At 35.7% G+C, this 16,968-nt stretch overlaps 1 protein-coding gene across 6 annotated transcripts in view; it reads right to left on the reverse strand.

The window, feature by feature from the left end:
• Window positions 1-16,968, reverse strand: part of STS (steroid sulfatase) — a 116,582-nt gene that overhangs the window by 34,912 nt on the left and 64,702 nt on the right. For all 6 annotated transcript variants that reach the window (XM_064437357.1, XM_064437352.1, XM_064437330.1 and 3 more), the window contains 2 exons: window positions 11,746-11,883; window positions 1,248-1,407 (listed from right to left, as the gene is read on the reverse strand). In XM_064437357.1, coding sequence (XP_064293427.1) covers window positions 1,248-1,407; window positions 11,746-11,883 — 298 coding nt within the window. The remainder of the gene's footprint in view (window positions 1-1,247; window positions 1,408-11,745; window positions 11,884-16,968) is intronic.

The raw sequence follows: 16,968 nt of genomic DNA on the forward strand, positions 1-16,968 counted from the left end.
TTACTAGGAGAACCTCCTCCTTCCCTTTCTAACCTGTTCCCTCCTAGTGACTGAATCCTAATCATAGTAATTTCTCTTATTTCTCAGGAGGAAATGAATGGAGTGATAGGAATTCAGCTGCTGTATCAAAGATGCTTCAAGCTAGTCTATGGCATCCCACTCTGACCGACCATGAAGCAGTAATTACAGCACAGTCTGCACAGAAGAATCAGAACAGAGCAAGCTGCAAGTGGAAGTTATATTCGTATATTGGGATTTCTATCAAGGGGATCAAAATAAAACATCAGTGCTTAGTCTTCACTCAAGCAATATGAAAATAAAGTGCATAATATTGGACCACATTAAGAACAATTTCAACTGCTTAGGTTCGACTGTTACTGCTTGTAGGCGATCTCTCAGGACCAGTCTGACTAATTTTTCATGTCTTACACATGTCCTGCCCTGCCGTTTTCTTCAGGCACTCAATGAATCATCATTAGTACAGTGTCTCTGCTCACCACTGGTTTTCTCATGCAGATTCTGGATGCTTTGTGTTCAAAAGCTGTTTGTGTATGGTAGAAGTGTTCAAAGCATATGCATATCACCTAGTTTCTCCACTTACAAGACATGGATGGCAACAGAGTTTAGGTGGAGACACCTTGCTGCCGTGACTGGTTATCTCCTGAACAAGACAAAGCACAGGGTTGTAGGAATGCCAGTAAAGCGTCTTACTAATTTTAGAAGTCCAGTGAGTTTTCTTATCAGGCTCCAAAACTCCATAAGGGATCATTTTCACTAACTTGGTAGACAACAAAAAATCCTGTGAGAAGGCATTTTGATGTGTTTTGTTATACTAAGAAGGCCAAGGTTGAGCTCGTAAAGTTTAAAATAATTTACGCTTGCATTTTCTTTTTCTACCTCGTTCACTCATGCAGAAGAGAGTCTTTTTTGATACATTCATTTTTGCTGTTAGTAAATAATTCTAGGCCATGATTTGACAGTATGTTGCTCTTGGTGGTATCCTCTTACTCTCACGTTGCTCGGTGCTTGTTCTGCAAGTTAAGCTGCATGTACACACAATGTTTCTGTAAAATATATCAGTATGTCAATTTGAAAAAAGACAACATACTACTGTAAGTAATGACAAAAAAGTCCTTTTAAAATGTAATTTTGTCTTTTAATTCTAACCTGTATCTTAATAGACATCACTAGGATGTACAAAACGCTCATGAAACTTTCTCTAAAACAGAGATAACTACACAGTGTACCTGTCAGGGGGTAACTGTGCCTCAGCAAGTTTGACTACGGTAGGAAATATATCCATGTTGCTTGTTGGCTCATCGATATAGGCACCAGCCTGTATGACTCCAGGCCAACGGAGAAGCCCTGGCACACGAATACCTCCTTCCCAGTTCATTGATTTTCCACCTGAAAAATGAAAGTTTTGTTTGCCAGAAAATCAATTTCTTCTTAGAAAAATACGCCCCGCAAGATTCAATTTCCAAATATTAAACGTTCTGTCTAGCTAGAATCTTTTCATTAAATTAATTTCTTTTATTTTTAATTTGCTAGGTTTAGATTTTCCACCTACAATCTGTACCCTTCTAAAAGTAAATCTACTAATATGTATTAGACAGAGCTTATAAAATGTATTTAGTTTACAAATGAAATTACATAGCAGCTGTAGGAGATGAAGAGGCTCCTTGTAGAAATAGCCATATAGAATTTGGTCTAGATAAGTGTGCCACATAGGTATGTGAAGATATAACCAAAAAACCCAGAATGAAAAATAAATTGATGTATGCCTATGAGGTATGAACCCAGAGAAGATATATGATATTTTATTAAAAATGGTGCTTAATAACTTTAGAATGTACTAATTAACTATGTTACTGAATTATCCAATTCAATGCATATGGCTTTGCCATACATGCTGTCACCTTACTGACTCCTCAATGATCTTCTCTATTTCAGCAATGGGGGATTCAGAATCCACATGTTTTTTCTACAGGTTTTTCAGTGCTCAGTAAGGTTTTCTACAGGTTTTTTACTGTTCATAGAGGTGAGTGGCAACTTCAAGAGAGAAAACTATGTTTTGCAGCGATCTGTACCCATTATACATATAAACAGTCTTGTGGCTGCAAAACCTTTAGCTCATGATTCTTTGCTGTACCAGATTTTTGCTTACTTTTTTCATGGGCTTTAACAGAATTTATAATATTGACTAGTCAGGGACACATGATTATCTAGTCTGACATCAGAAAACTCAGACTTTCTAATATCCAACATTACTTCAAGCAACAGTCTTTGCTAAGTTTTTCTTGGAAAGCAGTGCCAAATTCAGATCTCAATAAGACTATCCATCTTTTAAAGCAGTCTTAAAAATTTACTTGTGTCACTGCGTCAAATGTGATTCCATTCTCACCATAACACACATGGCTACCTATTCTAAACCTCAGGAATGAGATGCATGAATGACTTTTGTTTGCATTCTTGTAAAAAAGAGATTTTCAAAACAAAAATCTAAAGAAAATGTAGATTTAAGTTTATAAAGCTGTTATTTGGTGAGGTTTAAAGCACCTGTCACCTGGCAGAAGGAAGTGTTCACCCAACAGTATGCCGATGGGTTGTTAATACGGTTAGTTTGAGACCAGTGTAGATGTCAATAGATTGTGTGCATCTGTAGAAAAGGTGATTCTATCCATGTACAACAGTCATTAGTATTTTAAAAGTTTGGTGGGGATTATTTGTTAGCTAGCAGGAAGTGTCAATATTAATATCCAGAGTTATGGTTCACAGATCCTGTTGAGTGGGAGTAATTAAATCTGAATAAAAATCCAGGAAAAGTATAAGAACATAAAATTACAGATATCCTCAAAATAAGATATTGTTCATCTAACAATTATGCTGGGGAGATGATTTAGTTCATGAGCTGGATCCTAGTTCTGTGTAAACATCACAATAGCTTGTTCACTGGACAGTATGGACAGACAGAAAACTCTTAAGAGCTAATCTATACTATAGGTAGCTCTAAGTAACATTTCTTTTATTTCTGTAGACCTGTCTGAATCTACTAACAGTGTTAGCTAGATTGTATTGTTTAAATAAATTCTCATTTTACTGTTGCCTCCTGTGTAACCTGAAGAAAGAGCAATTTCAAGGTAAGTGGTGAATCCACACATGTTGCAATTCTTAAAACCTAGATATTGGATCAGTTTCACAGCTCCTAGGTTCACAGTACAATTTTCTTGAATCATTACAGAACAGGACAGAAAATTTGCACATTACCCAAGCACAAAGGGAGTACTCAGCAAACTTGGCCTCCCTTCTGTGAGGCACAAAAAGCAAAATGGACTCCACAGCAGGGCCATCTCCTCGCTTATATCTATGTAGGAGTGACTGATGTTTTCCTTTCAAAAGACTAATTGGGGCATAATTTTTTGATATCTCTGGAGGTTAGGAATAGCAGTGAACCAGGGCAGGAATTATAGGTCATTGTGGAAGACTGTCTTCTATTATCTATGCCTATGTGGTGGTGTTCTTTATTAGAACTGTGTTTAGTGACATCATTAGAGTTACTTAGTGCCATTATATGATTACAAATCCCCTATTATAAAATGCCTTTAAAACTCTAGCTTTTAAACATTGTTCAAGCTATCTGCATTCCTTTTTCCTTAAAAAATAAATCAAGGTTTTACTACTAATGCTTGAAACATGAAGTAAACATCCAAATGGCTAAAATATTTGAAGGAAAATAAAAAAAAATCCACAAAAGGTCGTTATTTAAAAATAAAATCTCTTGATATTTCAGGATTTGACTCATTAGTTTTGTATTTTGCTTGGAGTTGACAACACTGAAACAGAGAAAATGCAGCAACCTAGTAGTCTGTATGCCTGGCAAACCCTAGGAAGCCTAGCTATATATTATTTTTGTTCCCTTAAATTCTTCTAAAAACGTTTTTAAAACAGCATAAAACACCCCAGGCTGTATTTTCATGCTTAGCTATCTATGCTTTCTGAGTAGTTGCACCCTTTGGTGTTACACTGAACAATAGCCTACATTCACCTCTCCTGAAAAATCTGCAGGAGCAGGCAAAGTACAGACATAACTCTCTGCAGTCATCCACAACATGATGTTAAATTTCCATTTTAACCTTATTTCAAATCTTAGCTAAAAGAATATATCTTTTTTTTTTCTCCCTCTGGTTTAAATTGACTGTTATTACCTAACTCTGGGAATAGAGCTTTTACAACAGATGACATATAAAGGAGAACTCTGTGGTGTATCACTATTAATATTTTGAATGATGAATGATGAAAACCATTTAAAATAACTTTCTTAGATCACTTGAATTAAAACCATCCTACCCTTTCCTTTCTCCTTATATTCTTCTAAAAAGAAAGCTTCCAAACCCAATTTATTCTCTTGAATGATAGAAAAAATACAAGGAAATTAATTACTCTGCCCATCTGTAGTGGACTTTATGCTACAAATATCAACTATGAAAACTGGTTACTATTGCTTACCTTATAAAACATACAACAATTTCTTTTCAATGGCAAGGCCATCCTTTATTTTACTGATTTTTAATCTGTTCCATGTACTGCTTTTGTTAATTTTCAGCCTGAGCTGTTTTTGTACAGGTGAATCTAATAGATATAGCTCATTTGGACATCTTCTCATCTGATCTTTCTTCCAGTCAAATGAAATTGTCTCTCAAGATACCTTCTGTTTCAGTCAAAATTACAAGATGGGTTGATTATTTAAAAAAATTGATCACTTCAGAGAGAATATAAAAATACAGAACATTTGAAAAAAGGGTCAGTTCTTGCTCTCCTTAAAGTCAAAAGTGAAACTCCAACTAATATCACTAAATATGCAACAGCATAGTTCCTGAGGCCAAAGTAATGGTCAGTTTGATTTCTCTGTGGCTTACAGATAGGAAAAGGTTTACTTATAGATTCAAGAAACACTGCTGAATTAACATATCACTGCAGTAATGAAATAATATAAAAATAATAAATTTCAATAAAATATTAGACAGTCAATTCCTCCAGCCCTTTTTTAGCTCTCACAGAACTGCAGTAGATGTGATTTAAAAAATCAGCATCTAAGTCCTTAAAGAACATCAGTTTGTTATTTTTCATGGATATTAACAAAGTAACTATGAATATATCTATTTCTAAGGCACAAAGCACTTAAAAATAATGTTGTTTAAATGGTTTGCCATTAACAGCATTTGACTCCGTTTCCACTAGCAGCATAACTCATAACCCACTCTAGAAGCATGACAGTAGCTAACTGTCTGTATCCATTGTGCTAAATGCTTCATAAATACAAAGAAAGACAGTGTTCCTAATGTGCCAGTCCAAGGTACAGTCAAAATATATTTATCTACATGTCCAAAAGGAGCTGACAGTAAGAGTATTGAAAGATGCAAGGAGACTCCATAGAAAAACCCATATGTAACAGAGTGGGATAGATATTAATAAGTGATAATGAAGGAAGGCTTCCACTGCCTGCATATGTACTGGTGAAATAGTATAGTGAGAAAAGATGTAAAGAGTAGTTTTTAATGGCTTGATTGTTTACTGCTATAAAGTATGCAACAGGAGATATATTTTTCGTAACACGCTGAAGTTAATTCAAGAAACTATTCACTAAGCAACTAAATAAAAATCACCACAAAATAATTAGATTCAGTATCTCAGAGTACCAAAGAAGAATATAATGCCATCCTTTAGACCAGTCATCTTAAGCTTCTTGTTTATTCAAGGGAGAGAATACTCCATTTATTTATTATTCTGGTCAGTTTATTCTAAAGTAGAGATTTAAATATTTCAGAAAATCTAACCTTATTTCTGTTCCTAAAGGAATGCTAAGGTGACTAGCTAAAATAGACATGTTTAAATTGTAGATGTCATACTAATGAGAAAGATAATGAAAAATACCTAAGGAGAAGTCAGAGCAGATATCCTGGATATGACGTATAAAAGCAATGCCTGAAAGTTCCATATGTTTTAACAGAGAAATGTTACAGAACTTGGGGGGAGGGGAAGAGATAAAAAAATTCAATTGAAAGTTTTAAGAAGAGACTTAAATTAACCACAACAGTTTCCATATTTCAATCTGAAAATGTTAATATTAACAGGATTAAAAAACCCATAATTTATATAAGCCATAATCGATTATATGTTAGAAAAAACTTAAAGGTTATAAATTATACATCATATATGACTTATAAGCCAATATATGAAAAAGCATTCAGTGATCTGGTATGAACAATAAAGAGCTAAATAGGAAAATGCATAGAAACAAATATTTTTCAAAAAAATATATCATGAACTGGAAGTTCCCAAAGGAACTAACAAGCCCAAATGTCATAAAGGAACCATTGGCCCAATATGTCCACAGGAACTAGTAGGTTTCTGAGAGAAACTAAATTTCTCTGATCAGTTTCTGATCAAAACATTAAGTAGCCAGGAAAAGTATATTACCATGTATGCACCCAGGAGTCCTTCAGATGTTCAGAAGATCTTGAGTTGTTGGGAAGAAATTAATACTAAAATAGCCACTGTTTTTTGTTTTAGAGGCTGCTGTATCTAGATTTAAACCTTTGAAAGATTGTTGACAAGGACCTTCAGGAAAAGTTTCTGGAGCATTAATCATGGGTTAGGAGACAAAAGGTTGCTATGAATCAAAATCTGACTAACAGGCAGGAAACAAAGAGATAAAACAAACAACATTTTGCAAAAAAGTCAATAGTAAGCTACCTTGATGCTATTCTGTATTAAGTCCCTTGTTATTTTAATATATTTACTTCAATATTGGAAGGAAGTGAGTTGTGGAATTGAAAAATCCATGTAGGACACAAAGTATCACAGGCTGATCAAATTCAGAAGAAAAGATAATGGACTTGACACCATGTTGAATGAACAGGAAACAAGATGCAAGTTCAAATTCTGTAAAAATATTTGCAGTACAACGAAAATTAGAGAAAAAATAACTGAAATAGGGTCTATGGTCTTAGTTATTCATAACGTAACCTTCACTGCATACTTAAGAAAAAAGACCTATGCAAAAACTGCTGCTTAATGCACATCTGTAATCAGTAAGATACAAAGACAACAGGGAGCCTATAGGATGAAAACGATAATATTAAAAAGTAAGTATATAAACAGGTAGTAGATACTTCATGGGAAAACCCAAAAGGTAATACTTGTAAAGTTGTTTTAAAATAATATATTGCACAATTAGAAATAGTTCACAGAAGAAATTAACAATAAATTATGGACAAGGAAAAAATCATCAGTTAAGATTGATGGAAGAGACTGGTGAAAATTATTTTCTGAATGAGGTATTAAAGGGAAAGAGGCACATTAAAAGTATACAAAACAAAGGTAAGCTAGGGAAGGTATAATAAGTTTTCCCTACTTTATCCTATATCAGTGAGGAAACAGTATTATTAGGTTATGCTAAGAATTTAGGAAGACTCAAAGTGGAATTCCATCTTTATATGATGAAAATTTATATAACTAATGCTATAACTCTTAGTAGAATCTAAATTGTCAGGATTCACAACTTAATCCAAGGTCATACTATCTAGGATTAGGAAGAGATCGTCTTTATTCACGGCAGAGCTCCTGCATCTTCCTCTGAGGCTTCCGATCCTGACAACCATCAGAAGGCCACTGGAAAGAGACACCATTATTTTGACGCATCACTTCAATATTACTATATAATGTCTCCTCAGAAAGGATACTGAAGAGATAAACCAGACTGTATATGACAGCAACTAGTTAAACACTATGTTAACTCTAGTTTCTAATTTCAAGGGCTATCCAAATTTACAGTGACCATTCTACAGTCAGAATCCAGAGTAATAAAATCTTCAAATAGCAATTTCCTCTTTTCGCATTCAGCCTTACAGCACTAGCCCAACTCTCCAAACTCCTCTTAAATTTTATTATTGGTGCTCATTTGGCTGGATATCAAGACAAATCAGTGAATTTGAATTGTGGAGATCTGTTGAGAGCTTTTGATTTTAGGGTGGAACCAATTATGGCTGAACATACTGCTCCAGCTCTGACAAGAGGGTTAAGTGGCTTGATTCATATTTGCATTCATGCAGCACTCATATTCTGGTAAGTAGTGGAGATTGTCTAGCAGAGACAGGGAGAAAGGACGTCCATGTCTCCCAGTTTTATAAACTACTCATCAGATGAAGCAAACTCCTAGTGCATGCACACATGATAAAGATTGTTCTTTTATTTTTTTAGGCACATTGATACCTCAGTGCCTGAGACTTAGGGCTTCACAGGCCTGGTTTTCATTAAATCTGCCAGGGATGTACAGACCTTTAACACTTTTCATTGAACATGGCTGTTAATATGAATTAATTCTTAGATATGAAAATTACTAATTATGCAAATAATTGATCACCTCCACTTCAGCCCTTTTGAAAATAATGCATAATATATCTGTTAAGCTGAGAACTGATATGGAGATGAAGAGGGTGGAAGATAAAGCAGAATTAATTGTATTTTAAAATGGTAAAAGTATATTCAACTGATTGCCTGGGTCTTTTAAGCTCTTTTTATTTTATTAAGGATGTCTCTCACACAATTATTACTTTCTTTCTTATATAGTGATTATTTTCTCTCCCACAGTATATTATAACATTTGCCAGCATAGCATAGATGGTAACTGTAAACCACACAACTTATCTTAAAAATAAGAAGCCACATCACTCCCCAAGTAACCCCATCAATCAGATTTTTTATTAATTCATGTAAGATCGATTTCAAATTGTTCTCCATTCTTTAAGTGAGTGAATACAAAATTTTGCAAGGCTTAATAGAAAAGACTCCATTCAATCAGTGTTCCTCAGGAAGGCATATTCCCCAGTGTATTTGTCTTTTTTTTTTCGCCTCATCATTTATCTTGTATCTTACGTCTGGCATTCTAGAAAGCAAATATTTTTTAGAGCTTCTAAAACACCTCAGGCTATGCCTACAGCTACAGATATGTAACCATATGGTTCCTTAATTACTTAAATCACTATGTAAGGCCTATGTGCTAATGTTCAAGACACATTTCACTCTGGCGTTAGCCCAAGGGCACCCATGTGATAGCTGGTGACCTCATGACTTTGGCATTGCTTGTTTTGCTTGTGTGGCATTTCTTTAAGCAATCTTTAAAATATAAGGGTCATTTCTCAGACAGATACCTACTGACTAAAAACTGGGGAGTATTCTCACTTGAAAACCTCACTGTATTGTTATTGCTTACTGTATACGTCTGTCGTTCTTCCTTTTTGCGGTTTTGCAGATGACACAAAACCAGTAGTAGTGGCTGATCCACTGACGGTTGTGCTACCATCCAGATGGACCTTGACAGGCTGGAGAAATGGGCCAAAAAGAACTTCATGAAGTTCAGCAAAGGGAAATACCAAGTCCTGCATTTGCAGAGGAATAACTTCTAGCACCAGCAAAGTCTGGGGGCTCACTGGCTGGACAGCAGCTCTGCAGAGAAGGGCCTGGGGGTCCTGGTGGACAACTAGATGAACGTGAGCCAACAATCTGCCCCCGTGGCAAGGAAGACCAACATCCTGGGCTGCATTAGAAAGAATGTTTTGAGCAAGTTGAGGGAAGTGATCCTTATCCTCTGCTCAGCACTTGGTGAGACGCAGCTGGCATGCAGGGTCCAAGTGCAGAGCTCCCCAGTACAGACAGACATGGACATACTGGAGTGAGTTCAAAGGACAGCCATGAAAATTATTAAGGGTTTGGAGCATTCGACCTATGAGGAGAGGCTGAGAGAGCTGGGACTGTTTAGCCTGGAGAAGAGAAGGTTCAGTGGGATGTTACCCATCTGTACGGATACATGGATTTACCTCAGTAGATACCACTCTTTTCAGTGGTGCCCAGTAACAGGACAAGAGGCAATGGGCACAAACTGAAACACAGAAAATTCCATTTAAACAACAGGAAAAGCTTTTTTTTTTTACAGTGAGTGTGATCAAACACTGAAGCAAGTTTCCCAGAGAGACTGTGGAGTCTACATCATTGGAGATTTTAATAACTTGACAGGACACAGCCCTGAGCAACCTGATCTAGTTGACCCTGCTCTGCAGGGGCAAGGACTACAGACCTTGGGAGGTGCCTGCGAGACTCAACCACTATGTGATTTTGTAGTTCTGCAGCACTTCTTTTTTAAAAAATGGTACCTAAAGGCAATTTACTTCTTTCTCTCTACAACTAGAAGTTTTAAGTTTGGTAAATGACTTTCCAAAACCTGCTGGATTTCCTTGATCTTGTCTCCTGAAATATGAAAGGAAAACAAATTATACAGCCACTTCCTAGTGAAAGAATGAAAAGAACTTTATCTCTGGTAAAAGGACAAGAATATTCACTGCATTTCATTATAAATAATAAACCCAAGCATTCTTACCCTATTTCAATACCATTGAAGATTACTAACAACATTTTGACTTTCCTTTTCCTGACGCTGTGTGTCCACCACTTGCACACTGGAAAACAGTTTTCTGCAGTTTGTGAAAGGCAATCCTTTATTTCCTATTTCACAATCTTGTCTATGAGCAATCTGTGACTGAATAATCATAATCTTTGATTATGACCAATCCGTGACTGTTATAGCCATGCTATCAAGTAGAATTCCTCCATCTCCACATTCTTCATTCTCTCATCCTATTATCCTATTACCTGTTCTTCTGCCTTTCTCAAAAATACATAGCTAACAATAATTATGTTCATCCCCATGTTGGAACCACGTTCTCAGATGTATCCAGTGGTGTGTTTTTGTTCCTGCTGAGTGAAGGGATCACCATGCCAGGGACATGGGAATGAACAAAGTAAAAGCAGCTGTTTGCTAAGCTGGAATTTTTCTTTCTTCAAGGTCACCCTACTGCAACAAAAACAGTACCTTTCAGTATTGGTGTGTGCTATTACTGGGAGAAAGTGTATTACAGTAAGGTAGACTTTAAACACAATTTAAGCCTCCACAGAATAAATGGATTTTGGAGTATTAATCTCCTCAAGACCTTCACTGAAAGAATACATCTAAACTATGTCCTTTTAACTAAAGCCTCTCCATTTCCAAATCAGTCTTCAGTTCAGTACGTGTGTTATGCATTATTTTCAAAACTCTCTTCTCCAACTCAGTCTTTTGTGGTTGAAACCTTGTCTTCTTCTCGCTGTTGTTGAACTTGCCCATCCCAAACTCAATTCAACTCCTCATTTTTCTTTTTTAATCTAACTATCCTTTTCTATTTTTTCTGTAACGAATACACTGGACTCTGTTACTGGTTCTCCCACCTTTTCTATATCCTATCTTCCTATGATCTCACTCACTCCATGGTATTTAGCTCCTACTTACAATTCCTGATGGCTTACCAACCACCTTTTTTCCCCTCCTATTCTGCTGTCCAGCCACTACAGTAAAGTACTATGAACTGACATCCTTCCAAAGCTGTATCTCTGCCCAGTTCAAGGGTATATTTGCTAGTGTGAAAACTCCACAGAGCTTTGGCTGAGTATGTACTCTGGTTAAGCTGCTGTATTTGACAAGTAAACCCCTTATATTTACTGCCTATGGTTGAATTTAGATTGACAGTTGTGAGATGTTAACTATTAAGCAATTGAGTTTTGACCTTCTTGGCCACAGAGTAAATTACAGTTTTGGAGAAAAACCAAAGAGATGATAGTTTCTGACACAGTTTTTAAGAATCATCAGAGAATGTTCACCTTTATATATGCCATTGTATCCTCCATGGACTTCTCCAGAACTGGATATTTCTTCAATATGAGCCCCTTGGTCAGATGTAAAGTATACAAGAGTTTTATTACTCAGATTATACTTCTCCAGCACATCCACAATCTGCCCTAAAATAGAAAAAAAAAAAAAAACCCAAACCAAACAAACAGAAGAAAAAGAACAACTTTAATGTCTTCAAGTGGCTTTTTTCATTAACTTTGGCATGTACAAATATTTTTGCCCTTATGCCTTTTTAAGATTGCTTTCCATATAAACATTATTTATTATACATAACAATTGGCACTATGTAGCATACAGTAGCGGACAATTGCACAAGGCTTGCTGCGATCAAGACCATGGTTCAATTGCTGCAGGGTTTCTTAAAGTATAAAATGAGATTTGTGCATATCAGAGAAAAGGGCTGATGCACAGAGAGCCAGTGACCTTTGGAAGCAGTTGCTTTCAATCAAGGAAACCCCTCAGCAAGAAGATTCAAACTGCTGAGGATATCTGAAAGAGTCTCAGCATGCAGAATAGAGCTAAGGGTTTGGGGGTAAAGCTTTGCTGCCTAGCAACCTATAGAGGCAGCATGGCAAAAAAACTCAGTGTGAGTGTTAGAATAAGACATTCTAAGATAAAAAAGGAAGTTAATATATGGAGTGCTTCTGGACACCACACGGTTTCATTATCAAACCTACTAATTAGTCCCTAGTTTCTCATTATATAAGACTAGACATTGACTAAACTCAAAACGTGCAAGGTAATAAACACACACACGTGCAAGCATTTGAAAGAATAATCCACATGGATATGCCCTAAAACTCCAAGGCACTGTGGGCTCACATTTCATTTTCACAAAGGGCTCCTCACACTACCTTGGCACTGTGAGAGCCTTGCAGTGCACATAAATTACATTTAAACCTATTTAGACTGAGTTCTTTAAAGAGGGTTTCTGTATGAATGAGAGTGAAGTCGCTCTTTGTAACTTGCTCCAGTGAATTTTATACTGAATAGGAATCTAAAATTATTGGTCCTGGAAACCAACCAAAGTGTAAGAATATACTTGTTCACATCAGCCTGCAAATGAGCTTTAACCTTGTACTTTAGGGATCCCAGAGCATATAAAGATAATTCTGCCTTCACAACCTTTTTATCTTTATTCTTTTCATTTAACATCCAACAATGGTCCAATCTGAATGGCAATTTTGATTTGCTCACCTGCCCACCAAGAATTAATTCATCAGCTGATGCCCAATTATTATGTCCGAGGATGAGATAAAAACTTTGAAATACAGAGTCTTCTTTAACTATTTTCAGATCATCATTTCTGTTGCTATGCTCTTTTTTCTGGATAAGGAGTAGTTATCTTACCTTATTGCTACCATTTCTACTTGTCTTTTAATGTTATAGCATTCCAGAATTGCCTTGTTAAAAAGGTTGACTGTGTTCATTTCTCATCAGCTCAAATGATTGGGTCATGAATAAAGGAACATCAGCAGTTAAGTAAGTGATTACCTGTTGGTCTTGTTTATCAACTAGGAGCAGAGAAGAAATGTAACAGTAGGAGAATTTGTTTATGTAAATTTTGAAACCTTGTGGGAGTTGAAATTTCCCAACAGATCTGAGGAAAATCTGTTTCAAAGGCTGACATTTTAAAGTTGGTGGGTTGAGGGAAAAGCACGCAGATCCATCTTACAAGCCATTCACTTGCTGCAGCAGGTCGACTTAGTGCCAGGAAAGAAAGAGGCAATTTCCCATTAGCTTCTGAGATTGTTTGGAGAATGTACTTGCTAATAAATTATAATATCCCTTGGAAAAGTGGCAATGATGATAAAAAAGTGGAGTATCTTGATAGATTAGGACATTTAGTGTGGGTATTCAGCCACTTGATCTCCAGAGTGCCCTTCCACCCTGTACCTATGTATGATTTTAAGATTTTATGATAATAATAAAAAATAGGATTGCACAAATGCAGTTTTTTATCTACAAAGTTTTGCATGATGAAATTGGATTTTCAAATTCATCCTGTATATAAAATGAAAATAAAACAAGAATCTCACTCAGTAGAGTACATTAAATGATCTCTGGTGATCAGAGACATCTGCTGTCATTCAATAATGGCCATTTTGATTTCCTAATTAATCTGGGAAAAAAATGAGAAGCAATGAAAAATGTCTAGCTATCACAATAAATTAAATAAATCAGTCATCATTATGATGACTTTTTTTTTTGAAACAAGGTTGAGTAGCTTGAATTGGCCTGAAAAAAATAAAATTATCTGACATTCAAGTGTTAACCATTTCAGAAAAAAACACCCCAGTAAAATGCATAGAAAGTCTCATCTAAAGCTTGTTGAACTCAGTGGTAAAACTTCATTTTCTTTCATTTAGATTATTAAACACAAAGAGGATTGGCTACATTAGGGTTAAGTAACAAATGCTAAAATGACAGTTTATTTTAGCAACAACATTTTTCATTACAGATGGACTATTAATAGTAATTCAATTAACACTATTGTCAGAGAATGGCAGTCACAATGCACTTGCAGAAATGAAGCAAAACTTCCATTTTTATTTTCATCTTGAACACTGACATCCTCTAGAATAAAAACTATAAATAAGCAATAAAGTGTGTGCTACCAGGAGATAAGACCCATTAAAGTGCATTTGAATGATGCGGCTACTGTTAACACAAGCAATACATTCACTTATTAGCATTTCTAAATGGTAGCCAATACAGAAGAAAAATGCAAAGAATGTATTGTGGCTCTCTAAGAACAGATATCTTTTGCATGCAATATTATATCATTTTTGGAAGCAAACACTATCAAGCAGGCAAAATACATCCTTTACTGTTTCCTTATACCAATTTAATTTCTTTTTTACTCTAACTTCTCCACTCTTATTTCTGTAGATTTCACAGAGACTTTAGAGTTAAGTTAAAATCAATGTATAAACATTCCCAGGAAATGCCAGTTAATGAGCAAGGAGGAGTTTCATCTAACCTATTTTAGCTTTCTAATCCTGGAAGAGGATTAGGAAAAGGCAAACCGCAAAAAGGCCTTTTTTGCCTGTTGACTAACTAAAAAAGAGAAAACAGGCAACTAGCTCAAAACTAAACACCTTCATATTAGACATCAAGGGTAGTAAGATGAGTCCCACCCAAAGTACTAGACATGCAACTATATGAGCAACACGCTTTAATAAGTGTGGTGAATAGATAAATGACTTCTGAGTAAGAGAAGATGGTAAAACTATATTGCTACATCCACAAAATACGGTTGGGAGGGTATCCTACATCATGTGCTCTTGAATTACAAGAATGGGACTTCAGCTGCCTTAGTATCCCCTTTGAGTCCCATTGCTGGTTGTAGAAAGCAATACAAATTTTAAAAGACTTTTTGGATGTAAAGAGTTTATACTGCATATGAAACTGTAGGATAAATAAGCCAGAACACTGGGAAAACTGTAGCTCTGTTCAAGCAACAATAGCTTGCTATCCCCAGTGTAAAACTTATCAATAAAAATGGAAGGATTCTTGATTGAAAACACTCACTTGACAGCCATATTCTAAAAAATTAACAAGTGCACTGATCTCTGTGGATGCTACCATATACATTTTTTCTGGTTTGAACAGAATAGTTTTGGAGAGACAACATTTCTGAACAACAAAATCAATCTAACACTGAAGGAGCTGCATAATTTCTGAAGCTATTTAGCATCTAGCATTTCAAATCAAGTTTCTTCTACTATTGCCGTTTTAGGAATGTATACCCCAATGTAGGTGGCTAACATTGTATCAGCCAAAGGGATTAGATCATTGGACGGTTTTCTTTCATTTGTATTTTTAAGATACAAAACAGTTTAAGGAGAGCATTAAAATGGTAGTTGTTTTAATTAGTACATTGACGTTCCAAAATCTAAGTAAAGCGTCCTCCCATATATACTGAGGACCGCTCTCTACATTCTGCTCTCTACTCTTGCTTCAAGCTATGTTAAATTATAAAGAGTTGTTTCATTCTTAAAGTGAAAATGCCAGTTTCAATGAAGCAATAGCCGTGTGAAAGTATTAAGAGCAATTGACTCTGTTCTTCAGAAGGAAACTGAGAGTGCCATGCCACTGTTCAACTTCTCTAACACAGCACGAATGGTAGCTGCACCAGCCTTTCTAATGTTGAACATAATTTCTGGAGTTTTGAACCATGTAAAACTCCTACTGTACTCATCTACATTAAGATATAGGGTTTATAAAAAATTACTTCATTTAAAAACAAGGTACAAACATTGAAAAACAATAAAGTGTTTAAAAATGTGTTAGTGATTCAGAAAAATTGTTCAAAGGTTTAGTAAAGCAAGCAAATGAACAAATGTATTTGATTCATAAATTAGCTTACTGTCATCTGAAGTCAATAGGACAGAAAAGTAATTTGTTTTAATTTTAAATAATGTAGAGTCTTGACAAAAACATGAATAAAAAGCTGTAGACTACAGAATACCTTTGTGTAATCTAGGCATTAGGACAAAATAGACTCTCTATTCATGAGGAAAACTTTAAAGCAGTTTGCCAGATTCGAAGAAACAGGATTCAGAATGAGGGTTAAGGATCTGTCTCCAGACAAGACAGTTCACAATAAAGGGAATTCCTGTAAATATAACATTCTTTTCCCACTCCAGCAGACTTTCACATACCTCTGTTGTATCCAGAGAGTTACAATAAGCTTGAGACAATTATTGGACAAAGAGTGATCTGGGAAGATCAGCCATCACATCTCTGCCTAGAAGAGCCAGTTTGGGTTTTGGGTTTATTTTTTATTTATTTTTATTTGCTGTTTCAGAATTCCCTACTGACACAAATGTTTGTTTTTGAACAGCTTCATTAACCAGAAATACAACTAACTTGTAGTCAGCTGAAAGGGTTCACCTCCATGAGTGGCAAGCCAGGAGTGCATTGAATACATGCACAAACTCCTACAAATTAACCCTATGTGCATAAGCATCTGGAAGCCCGTACTTCCCCCAGAAAATATATTGATGCCATTCAACTATATAGCCATTACACAGTAAACCTCTTGGGACCCTCCTCCTACTACAGGATTTAAATTAAGGTAATTCCACAGTTCATCATCTCTTCAGGGCTCAAAGGCTAAGGTTTTCACCTTATGAAAACTTAATGTTGCAACTTCTGCACACCATCATTCACAAGCTAGCAATCAT

The sequence above is a fragment of the Phalacrocorax carbo genome, chromosome 1, assembly GCF_963921805.1.
Source record: "Phalacrocorax carbo chromosome 1, bPhaCar2.1, whole genome shotgun sequence".
Classification (NCBI taxonomy): Eukaryota; Metazoa; Chordata; class Aves; order Suliformes; family Phalacrocoracidae; genus Phalacrocorax; species Phalacrocorax carbo.